The following is an 11,981-nucleotide window of genomic DNA, read 5'->3' as shown; positions in this document are numbered from 1 at the left end:
TCTGGGATTGAACATAGGAGTGCTTTTTATCACTAAAGCACATTCCCCAACCCTTTTTATGTTTTATTTGAATTTTAAAATTTCGAGACAGGGTCTCATTAAGTTGCTTAGGGCCCTGCTAAACTGCTGAGGCCAACCTCAAACTTGTGATCCTCTTGCCTCCACCTCCCAAGTTGCTGGGATTATAGGCATGTCTCACTGCCTGGAACTGGTATCTCTTCTAAAAGGTCCAGAAGATTCTTAGGTACCATGACCCCTCAAACCAGTCACCCACCAGTTCCATAGGTTTGGAGCACATGACAGTGAAGAAGACAGCCTCCACATCCCCCATTCTGGGAGACAACAGAGGGCTGGCCATTGCAGGTGGCTTTCTGGACAAGGGGGCCCTTGGTTGCCAGGTGAGCGCAGCTGGGAAGTGGTGGCCCTGAAGGGCTGGAGAGGCCCATAGAAGTGTCTGAGAGGACCAGGCAGGATGGGTACTCTTTAGTTTTGGAATAAGAGGTGCATAGCCCAGAAGCCCTTCTTCTTCCTGGATTCCAGGCTGCTGTTTGGGCTTCACTAATCTAGCCAGGGCTCTAGGATCGACCCCAGCTGGGCCCCAAAACAAGTCCCCAAACTTGACAGTACACACCAAGAGTCAAAGAAATGTACAATCCATGGCCCACGATAGTTTAATGACAGGAAAGTAGGGGACAGGAGCCAGCTGCATAGAGAGTTCCTGAAGGGGTGCACAGCAAGGTGGGGGGTACTCAGGGGGCCTCAGAGGGTATGACCCTGATGTTGCCAAAGTCCTTAGGAAGTCCTTCCACAGGGATGGTGGGGTTAGGTGGGGTTCTTGGTGGTTTTTTTTTTTTTTTTTTTCAATTAGCCTTTAATAAAGTTGAAGTGCTGCTTTTTTAACAAAGAGCAATAAAAATTGAATAAATGTTAGGCCGTCCAAATACAGCTGGTGTTCAGTTCCCTGGTGACTCTGGAAAGGTCAGTTCCTGAGACTGTGGACACACGGGGGTCAAAATGAATCATCAAAGTCCAGCCAGGTGCCAAGTCCTAGGTCAGAGAGGAGGTTGGCTCGGTGACACCAGCTGCTGTAGTGCCCACACAGGGCTCTGGGGCAGTAAGTGGCTTTCTAAGGGTTGGGACAGTGTTTCTGTCATCAGCCCCTCCTCCCTCAAAGCTGGTGGCATCTGGCCCTGGAGAAAGCACTGTAGACTTGGGAGTGAGTTCTAAGGCAGCAAGTAAAACTTCCCTCTTCTTCAGCACAGTTATGGCCAGAACTCTGTGCACATCCATACCATTAACCCTTTTGGCTCTGCATAGGATTGGGGTTCTGCGGGGGACACACACCCCTTTGGTGTATGGGGAAGCCTCCCCAAGGGGCCTGGTGAGCAAGCTCAGGCTCTGTCCCCACAGGAGGTCTGCTCCCCTGGGGCGCAGGGCAGGGCCCAGCCTGGAGTCAGAGCTATATAAGGAGGCCAAGCTGGTCTGGAACGTGGGAAAGGCTCCCAGCAGCCAGCTCCACCTGCCCAGGGAACAGCGGGTGGTGGGGGATTGGGAGGGGCTTCTCAGTGGTGTCAGCCTTGAGCCAGACACTGTGATCGCAGCCCTGCCAGCCCAGTCCCAGGAGATGTCACTAGCATCGTGTCAATGATCCTGCCATCACAGCTGGACAGACTTTGATAGCCCTCTGAATCTGATCGTTCCATGCACACTGGGGACACTCTGGCTGAGAGCCCGGTGTTCCCATACCCCAGGCAGCATAGGGGAAGTAGTAATGGGAGGCTCACCCTGTTGTTTGGAAGAGAGGAAGTAGCTCAGGAAACTGCCTGACACTGGCCAGGGAGGAACTTTGACCAGGCTTCTTTTGTGGAGACCTTCATCGAGAAGGTAGCATGAAGAGGGTGGAGGAGGAGTGGGCTTCGGAACCTAGGCCCCACAGGCCTGAGGGTCCTTGGATGCATCCTAATGGATTCCGTGGGGGGTAGGGAAGAGCCTCAGGTCTCCACTGACTTCACTGTAAGTGGTGCTGCTGTGGCTACTTTACGGAAAAGACTCCAGCTCAATCCCCCTGTTGTATCGAGGGGAAATAGGATCAGAAAAAGGAGAAGAAATGGGTCTAAAGTCACACAGAAGGTTAGCACCATGTCTCTAAGTCCAGAGCTCTTTCTAGTAGTACATCTCAGTGGCCCTAATGTCACCTGCTTCATCCCCTGGGGCCCACCTAATAGCCCAGGAAGGGCATAGGACATGTTCCCATGCCCTTTTACCCCATCCCTCTTCTCCCCTGCAGTTAGTAGCAGCCAAGGCCAGTGACCAACCAACACCCTCCCAATGCTGAGGCCACTTGGGCATGCTCTTTATTGGTGTTTCCAAGGTTCTGGTGCCAAAGGGTCAGGGCTGTGGTGCAGGGCAGAAGGCCCAGAGACAGCTGGGAAGGACATTTTGACATTAAAAAAAAAAGAGTTCGTGGGAAAGGCTCCTGTGTCCAGGTGCTTGGGGTGGAGAGGGGTGCGATGTGCACTTTTCAGCCAAAGACACTCTTCGCAGGTCCAGCTTTGGGCTTCTCAAAGACAGTCTCTGTACCTGTGCGGGCGCGGCTGAACACGGACGGGGCAGCTGAGCCGGCTTGCTCTGTGGGGAGGAGGTATGGGAGGTACCATTAGGGACCAGGCCTGGCTTCCTCCTAGGGAAGTTCCCTTGTATTGAGAGCAGCTCCTTCTAAGCCCAGGAAAAAACCCTTGATACCCACCCCACAGCCACCACAGGCAGATATCCCCCAACCCCGTGTCAAATTGCAGTCCACCTAGAGGACACTCACCACATTCCCGCATGACCTGGTAGGTCTTGGACTTGATTGCCTGGTTCTTGGACAGGTTCCCTCGGGCCCCCTTCAGGTCCTCCTCCTTCACAGGGGGACGCTTCTTCTTGATGGGAGCTTCTGGAGCACCGGCCTGGGAAAACCCAGAGCCATATCTTCTCTGAGTCCTCAAGGCAAAGACCCCTTTCCTGGCTTACTGAGCTCAAGCAGGTTCAAGGCCCATTCCTCTTCCAAGAAGCTGCAGTGACACCCCACTTCCTGTGCGTCTCCAGCACCCCCAAGGCCTGACCCGTACACCTGCTCTTCCCCACAGACTTGGAGCTGCTGGCAGCAGTGGCCGCCGCAGCCTCATACTGGTCTGTCTATCCCTGAACAGGACAAAGGGGAAAGGGCCTAGTTTTGAGGCTGAGCAGTTCTAGGGAATTTGCTGAGTTCCAAGACCTGATGTTGGGTGGCAAGGGATCTCTTAGAGATTGCCTCTTTCTAGAAAAGCAGTATTTTTACTTGGTGTGTCTTTGGAAGGTAATGGGCAAACAGTCCAGATGTCCACAAGTGACAGTCCAAACTTGACACCCATCCTTGGAGCAGACAACAAGGACAACCCTCATTGGCAGGCTACGTCTATGTGTCCTTCCAGTGCTGGGACATTCAGAGTCAGTGCTTACCCTACTCACAACCCCAGGCGCCTGTGAGTCTGAGGCCTTATTCCTTCCTAAGCCCTGGAGGCAGGTGCAGGGATTCCCTTCCTCAGCCTGGGCTAGTCTCCTGGGACAACAATCCCCTCCCCCATAAAGACACACTCTGCTGGAGAGATACAGGGACACAGAGCTGAGCACCTACAGGCACACACCACACACACTAATATACACACAACTGTACGCACTGGGCTATATAGGCGCACGCGCACACACACGAAGGGACATGCAAGATTTATAAAGGGCCACACACATTTCCGACCACCCCTCCCAACAAACCACAGAATAACCAAAGCAGAGGTGAACAGGGATTCACTAGGTTAAGGTGAGACCCGGGTCGTCCCCCGCAGGCCTGGCCTCCCAGGGGCTGTAGTGCCTCCAGTTTATCCTTGGATCTTAGTTCAAGACAGCTGCCAAAGATGACGGTGTCCAGGTCTCCACCCCGACTCCCTTTGGCTCCAACACAGCCCATGCTGGGACCTCCTACCTGGGACATGATGGGTGCCGGGCAAGAGCTGGCTCTCTGAAGGTGCCTCTCTGGCAGACAGTAGCGAGGGAAGAGATCTGTGTGGAGCCTGGCCCTCCGGAGCTTATATAGCCTGCTTGCTTATCCCGGGAAGTCACTCCCCCGTCTCCGACAGGCTCCCCGATGATTCAGGTCCACACAGCCACTAGTTTCAGAGTTTATTCTCGGAGATGATGGGGACAGCAGCCCTGGTGAAAGCAGACAGCTGGGGAGACCCTGCACCCTCAGGAACAGCTGCCGTACTTGCAGGTGGGAGGTGCTGGCACTGGTAGCGACTGGCTGTTTATGAATGTGGGTTCAGGAATGTGTGTGACAGTTTGGGTTGTCTGTCTGCAATGGCCCATCCCAGTGTAGGGGGCTGTCCGTGAGGAAGGGGAGGGCCCTGAGCCGGGTTGGATGCTCTTTGTTTTCCTTTCTCTTCCACCCTTCCTGTGGATTTCAGTGGGAAGTGACTTTCTATACCCGAACAGCAGCAGGGCAGAAGTTTCCAGCATCTGGTGCTCAGAAGCATTTGCTTAGGGTGAGCTCACCCGGCCATCATGACAGACCCAGAGCAAGGGGCCACTGCTTGCTCACAGATGAGAAAATTGAGGCCAAGGGGAGCTTGGGGGGCTGCTCTATCAGGTTTTGCTTGATAGCCTCGTCCTCTGTCCAGCTCCAGTGCATAACCTTGGAGACTGGCTCCCTTTCTAAACTGAAAGGGAAGAAGTAAGGCAGTGGGTCAGGGGGGCCCAGGAAAGACCAGGAGATGCTTGTCTTTAAGGGTCCCAGGGACAGCTTCTGTCTGACATGTGTCACCGGGGTGGGGTGGGCCTGGGCTCACCAGGACAGCTTAGGTGCTGTAAGAGTGCAGGGAAGGAGTGAAGCCCATCCCAGGTACTGAGCTGTGGAGGGGACAGGCTCAGGACCTCCTGCAAGATCACTTAGTTCCCCTCTGCTAGAGGCTTCCAACACCCTCATCTTTGTAGGGGAAGACCTCCAGGGCCACGAGGTAGGACTCGGAGCCTGGGGTGGGTGCGGGTAGTGGACATGATTCCCATCAGACCAGACACGCTTCAGCTCCTTTCTTGTTTATGATGGAGACTATTTTTGTCCTTGAAGGCTCTAGGCAGATGGAACCCAACCAGGCACTGACATTTGGTCATTCCAAATGCTACTCCACTGGTGTCATACCTTAAGCCCCACCCGGATCCCCACTCTGGTCCTGGTCCCCAGGAGGCCAATGCGAGGATCGCCAGGCTTGGCCTGAGATAAGTGCTGACACGAGGAATGCCAGGACTCCAAGGGGCAGTACAGGGCATGCCAGCCCTGGCGAGGCCCCTTCCACCAGCACCAGGGTGCCAGCTGGGGCTTCAGCACTGCCCCACAGCTGGCTCTGCCCAGTCCATGGCCTCGGGACAGGATGTGGATGTTCCCTCCTCACACTACCTCCCAACACAACTCATTCCTCGGGAGGTGGACTGGCTTAGTCGCTCATTAGCAAGGAAGCGGACATGGCAAGAGCAAGTCTGGTTTCTTTCCTTGGCAGACGGGCTCCACTGCTCCCAGGGGGCGATGCAAGGTTCCTTCTCACGCGGCTTCCTGGGGAGACTTCTAGCCCACTGGGGACCTTTTTTTTCACCCCAATAAGCTATTTCAACACAACCAACAACCACAAAAGAGATGGTTTCTTTTTTAAAAAACTGTTATAAGATGTCAAACTTTATTGTAAACCATTTTACAATGTTAAGTACATCGTCTTCCCTTTCATTTTTGAAACTGTGTTTCTGTGACTCATAACAGGACTGATAGAACACCCTTGCTGGGATGGTGGACGAAGTGGGCCATGGTTTTGCTCACGTAGGTCTGACTTCTAGTAAACTTCATGAAAAGAAAAATCAAATTTAAAACAACCAAACCAATCAAGGAACTGACCAACTTGCCCACCCACCTGCCCAGGAGCTCAAGGTGCTCAGGGTCAGACCAAAAGTCTCTTACCAAAAGCACTGCCCCTCAGGGCTGTCAATGTCTTACAGGGTGAAACAGAGCTCTGCCTCTTAACTGGAAGGGTGTGGAGTCAGCCCTGTCCCCTATGAGGTGGCTGCTGTGTCAGGACACCTGCTTTGACTTTCTGCAAAAAGGTCACTGAACTGTAGTCTGGAGGGTTGACCAAGCCCTGCTCCCTCAGGGTCCTGGGCCAGACTTCAGATGTGGACCCTGGGTCTACACTGTTGAAGGGAAGTTATGACTTGCATTTGAGCCTTTTTATATGTTCCCTGAAGAAAGAGGCATAAGAGGTGACATTAACCCAACATTCCCTGTTGCCAGGGAGGGCACAAATGAAATTTTGTGGCAGGAGGTCACCACAGTGCTCAAGGCTGAGGGGACACAGACCCTCACCTTGCACATCTTCACACTGTGTGGATGGAGAAGCCACTGCCACTGGGGATCTCACCACCATCCCCTTGCCATTATTAATGTCCTAGTGACAGCAAAAGGAAATAACAGCAACAACCTTCTCTTCCAATCAGATTACAGTTCTGCCTCATTAGTTTATTTCTACCAGTTACAAGAAACCTGCTCTTGTCCTTGACTTGCAAGCTTCCATGATGAGTGGCTTGGTCAAGGTTCAGATTTGGACAAATCAGATTGACAGTGTACAATATCCCGTCAGTATCCCATCATTTCTCAAGCATGGTGACACCTGCCATTGGCCAGTGAAGGGCTGTACCTCATAAGGCACCTTGGAACAGGTGGTGAAGAAACTCATCCCAGGGAGGGAGGACAGCTCAGGAAGAAGTCCTGACTACAGCTCTCTGCATTGCTCTCATGTGACAGTGTGCCATGTGAGGTCCCAGTGACTACTGGAGGCTCTCCCAGGGCATACAGACTCGTGTGTGCATGCACACGCATATCCGCACAGGAGGAGGGTAAGGTCAAATATGTGATTCCACATTGTCCAAGCCTGCATACCAAGAGGCCCCTGGTGATCAGACAGACTCGCTGTTTGGCCTCCACCGTCAGCCAGTTACACAGCTGCAGCTCAGGGACTAAGCCCTTATTAACAATCAGGACACAGGACAACACCAGCACTCACTTGCTACCTTTGTCCCTCAAGTCCACTGTTCAATGGATACTTGAAGATGAGGTTCTCTGAGGTCTACACAACCCAAGTTTCCATCTTTTACAGACTGTGGTCCCCTACCCCTGAACCTGGTTTGGAAATGCTAGGACCTCAAGACTGAAAATGAAGTCCAACTCTGAGCAACAGTCTCCCCAGGAATGCCAGTCCTGGTCTTCCCAAATGCAACTCAAGAGAGCCCCACTGAAGATGTGGTGGGGAAAGACCATACTTGTGGAATGGGAGGAACCAAAGAGAGTGAATGAGAGCAGGAACAATGCAGGACCTAGGCAGTCTCTGTCTCGCTCTCTGCCAGCCTCTCCCCTCCTCTGGTGGTGATACCCACACTGGTGGACTCACCTCATACTGCACAGGTACAGTCCCTGCTCCTCACAGTGACGTCTACTTTCCTGGAGGAAGATGGGCTGAGAGGGTCTCCCAAGTTATTCCACCATGTCAAGACAGGCAGAACCGCAAGCAGCAGGGGACAGTTCCAGGTGCCTGGTTTAACAGTCTGGTTCACACGCCACAAACACATTCAGACCCATTAAGCTAAAGTGGAACACAGTTTTATGTAGGTTTAAAAAGGTGGTTCTGAGAGGAATGGCCTATGCACTTGTCTCACCTCAAGCCTGGGCTGTTACTTCTAGCCTGCATCGTAGCAGTGTGGTTTTCTGTTCCTAAAGGTTCATGGCTGCCTCCTGGCATGACAAACCACTGCCACTCCACCCTGCTGCTTCCACAGAAGGAAAGTGCTGGGCTCAGTCAGCTCCACCTCCATTCAGCAAACTCTCCGAGCCACAGGGGCCTATGGCCAGGCTGAGGAGCGGTGCTACCATGTGAGGAGAGGATGCACCCTCTGGATTTAGACAGTGGGTTCTGTCACCTCTACCTGTCCACCCCAGCCACTATGCTCAGCAGAGTGGTGGTGGTGGTGAGACTGAAAACAGGCTCACCTGGCCAGGTGAACATTCTCCAGAGTGCCATGCAAAAATGAGCAGATGACAGGCACCAAAACAGGACTGGCTCTGCAGGCTGCTGTAGAGGAGGAGAAGAGGCTGCAACTATTTTATACTTGATATCTGGAGGCTCTGGGGAGAGGTAGGGAACACATATGAGCAGCCTGGTGGTCTTGATTCCTCTGGACACAAAGACCTAACTCTTAGGCTCCTTTTCCAGTCAAGTTTAACCAAGACCTCTAACCTGCCAGCAGAAATGCCAAGGAGAGTGTGGGCCCTGGCAGATCCCTTCCTGTTCCACAAGTACTAGGGCACACAGGTTCACCTTCAGACCAGTTGTCTCATGTTCAGGTCTGACCTTTCACAACCACTGTTCTGATTCCAGGCCAAGGCTGTCCATCCTGCCCTCAGGGGTCACTTGCCTCATCTTATCGTAGGACTTTACCTAACAATATCTCAAGTAAAAAACTCCTGACTTTTTCCTCCCACCAGCTCATACCCCATGAAAGGCAAACAAATCCATTTCTTTGGGGATTAAAAAGAGTTTTTAAATACAATAGTATGAAAATATAACTTAAAAATATAAAAGTCAAACAGCATACGGAAGACTTAAAAATCTATGTTTTGCCCATTAGTCCCATAGGTACTTTGTAGGAAATAAACACATACTCAAAAAACAGTTAACACTGTCATAGCTCATAAAACCGGCTTTAGAAATCAAGAGTTACAAAAGCCATTTTGAGTAAGAAAGCATTCCATTTCCAACTTGGTCAGTAAGTGACTTTCAGCCCCAAGCACGTCATGTGTCCTCGCTGCCCGCAGCCTTGGGGAGAGACCCACCCGCAGTCTGTGCGGGCCTGTGTTTTCTTGTACCGCACCACCCAGTCAGACACAGGACAGGGGCTTCGGGGCCCTCACAACACTCTGCAGGACAACAATGAACAAACAAAGCTCCTCGCTTGCATATTTGGTCAGTGTTTGTAGTGCAACTGAGCGGGGACCTCCAGCTGCCCACGGCCCCCTCAGGCACTGGTTCCTCTTCCTTCTTTTTAAGTCACAGTAGTCTGGGGGCGGGTGGAGAGTGGGCAGAGACAGCGAGAGGAGTGGAGGTAGAAGAGGAGGGGCAGAGAGAGGAGGGAAGGGATGACGCTGCGGGGTGACCACCTGCTGACCCAGCAGCTGGCTGGGCCCCAAACTTGTCACCCCCAGCTTGGAATGTGTCATACAGGCAGCCCAAAGCGGTGCTTCTTTTTCTTCACAGGCTTGAGGGGCGTCAGTCTGCGGAGGTCCTCCTCCACGTCAGACTCCTCCATCTCATCGTCTGCGGAGATCAGGATCTGGGCAGCGGAGAGGCACGGCTGAGACGTGGCAGCAGCCCTTCTGCGTTTGCCCTCCCTGGACCCCAGGCCCCACCAGGAGGCCTCAAGTCTTGTGCTTCTGTGGAAGATGGTGACAGGGAGGCCCCCTTACACAATAAGACATGCTGGCCCACCAAAACCAGCACTGATCCACAGAACCACCCCCTATCTCCCTGCCAATGCTCCTCACTTTTCCATCTTCCTCCAGCTGCACCCAAACCAATCACACCTAACTCAGCAGAGACCTACAGCCCATGGTCATGCTGGTGGTCAGCTATGGTCAAGGAAGCTCAGCCTTGACACATGGACTCCTAGGGTCTTGAAGTGGCCTTAAATATAGGAAAAGCAAACTAAAAAGCCACAGGGGAACATGAGCTCCTACTCCACGGACAGGGCAATTTTCCCCTGGACTGAACCTTGGGGGCTTTCTGCTTCCAGTCTTGGTCCCCGATTATACCTTCACTGACTCCCTACAGCTTGTACAAAACAAGCACATGCCAGGTCCTCAGCCTGGAGCACAAAGCACCTTGCCACCTAGCTCAGACTTCGCCTGAACCTCACTGCTTGTCATTCCATTGTACACTCTGGAATAAATGCTGTACTGGCCATAGTGAATGTCACATTACGATCCAGATGCCAAATCACATGACTGAATGCTCACCAGCTGTTGCATCTGCCCATAATGCTGTCTGTCATTCAAATGTTCACCAAGCTCTTACAATGTGATGCGCTCTGTGCCAGATTCTGGGAATATGTACCCAGAGAAGACCTACTTCTATCCATCTTCCAGAACTCCCTCCAGATTGCCCCAGGGTCCTCACAGGGTTTTGTCCGCCTGAGCCTCAGAAAGCTTTGCAAGTGTGAGGATGAGCCATTTGTGTGTTAGCCTGTCTCAGTCATTTCTGTGGCTCTGCTGGTGGCACAGTGCTTAGAACACCATTGTGTTTCCCAGGGCCTCTTCTGGGCCAGCTTCACGTCTTGAGGTGGCACACAGATGTGCACTGGGCTCTGTGGGGCTGCCAGAACATAAATTATTGCCTCTTTGCTGCATTCCTGACCACTGCTCTTCCCTGAAGTTCAAACCTTTGAACTTAGGAGACTAGGAAATAAGGAGTGTTGGGGTTGCCTGAGAGGTCTGGCTATTCCTATATTTTAGAAGTTTCCAGGTGGCTTAGCCAACACTTTCCTTGCTTGTCAGTGGTGGGCAGGGATTCAACACCTTACTGCCTGAAGGTCAACCATGAGGCCCAAAAGGGTCCTTGCCAGCTTTCCTGGAACAAGGTAGTTCCTTCCTTGCCTTTCTCCACTGCCAGGGGGGAAAGCCAACCCCCCAACATGTCCCAGCCTCCTCCCTAGGAAGGCCCGTGGGATAGCAGGCCTGGGACCTGGCTAGATGGGAGTGGTGTGTGACCTGGGCTGTTCTTCACTCAGCTTCTTCTCCCTCCCTCTGGCTGGTGCTATGACTCAGCACCCAAGAGAAGACCAAATGCAAACACTATACCAGAGACCTCTGGGCCAGTGGTATGATGACCAGGTCCTCAGAGTCAGGGAGGCCCCTACCTCAGACTCCGACTCCTCGTGGGATGCTGCCCTCCGATAGCGAACTTTGCTCCCATTTCTTGAGTCCTGGTTGGCTCCCCTCTCTTCTAGTTTAGCTTTCGTCTTCCCTTTTCTCATGAGGAAATTGTCCACTACCCAGAACATCAATGCCTGTGGGGACAGAAATGTAGGTTACTCTGGAAGAAGCCACTTTCAAAGCAAAGCAGAGTAGCCCCCATGTCCACCCTTCCTCAGCCCATTCCAGGTTACAAAATCCAGAGACAGGGGAAGAGAAACCTTATCTAGCCCCCTTGCAATCTCCCAGAAGCTTCGAGAGCAATTCCTAGACCTTATTTCCTTTGCTGCAGTTTTCTCATCAGAAAACAGGCAAGAAAATCCCTATCCTGTTCACCAACGGGTTTCTCTTGTAAGTGACTGGCAGTCTAACTTGGGCCCAGAACCAAGGTCTCTGGACACCTGTTCTGGGCCTGCACAGGCCCTGTGTGGTGAAAGCACACTGTGTATCTGTGTGCCCAGGTCCTTTTACTGCTCCTCTCACTATTTCCTGGCTTTTAACCATTGTGTTTGTGAGTTTCTGAGGACTGTCCTCAGGAATAAACAACTGAGGCACATTTGAAGTAGTATATACATATATTTTTTAGTGATGCTGGGGATCAAACCTAGGGCCTCACCTATACTGGGTACATCCCACTGAGCCATATCCCCAGAACCTCTCATCCTTGAGATGGGCTCTTACTAGGTTGAGGTTACAGGTGTGTGCCACTGAGCCAGCTTGAATGATCTTGATCTAGAAGCTGGTGTCACACGTGGGGTGGGATGCCTCCATGGTAGGTCCCCAGCAGGGAAGGCAAGACAACTTTCCCAGGACCCTTCATCTTGGATGGGGGTCCTGCAGCAGGGACCTGTCTTTTGAGGAAGAAATCCTGCCATTTCCAGGTTTTGGGGATGGGAGTGGGGATGTGACAATT

The 11,981-nt window shown here is 52.4% G+C and overlaps 2 protein-coding genes across 4 annotated transcripts in view; both read right to left on the bottom strand.

Annotated features, from left to right (window-relative positions):
* Nucleotides 1–2,329: 2,329 nt before the first annotated feature.
* Nucleotides 2,330–4,334, bottom strand: Mustn1 (musculoskeletal, embryonic nuclear protein 1). Its single transcript, XM_047530652.1, has 3 exons — nt 3,998–4,334; nt 2,816–2,948; nt 2,330–2,628 (listed from the first exon to the last, which is right to left on the bottom strand). Exons 1-3 carry the CDS (start codon nt 4,004–4,006, stop codon nt 2,522–2,524), a joined length of 249 nt encoding a protein of 82 aa, XP_047386608.1. The 5' UTR covers nt 4,007–4,334; the 3' UTR covers nt 2,330–2,521.
* Nucleotides 4,335–5,727: 1,393 nt separating this feature from the next.
* Stimate (STIM activating enhancer) overlaps nt 5,728–11,981 on the bottom strand; it is a 59,260-nt gene continuing 53,006 nt past the window's right edge. The window contains exons 7-9 of one of the 3 annotated variants that reach the window (XR_007105685.1): nt 11,014–11,163; nt 7,497–9,432; nt 5,728–5,896 (exon numbers count right to left, since the gene is read on the bottom strand). Coding sequence is in view for 2 of the 3 variants with exons in the window: in XM_047530650.1 (XP_047386606.1) it covers nt 9,316–9,432; nt 11,014–11,163 (267 nt within the window). In the remaining variant the exon portion in view is untranslated. Of the gene's footprint in view, nt 9,533–11,013; nt 11,164–11,981 lie in introns of all 3 variants that reach the window. The other 2 variants (XM_047530651.1, XM_047530650.1) reach the window with 2 other exon arrangements.

The sequence above is a fragment of the Sciurus carolinensis genome, chromosome 17 (genome assembly GCF_902686445.1).
Source record: "Sciurus carolinensis chromosome 17, mSciCar1.2, whole genome shotgun sequence".
NCBI classification, from domain to species: domain Eukaryota; kingdom Metazoa; phylum Chordata; class Mammalia; order Rodentia; family Sciuridae; genus Sciurus; species Sciurus carolinensis.
Note: the sequence above shows the minus strand (reverse complement) of the source record. Positions and strands in the feature narration are given on the sequence as shown.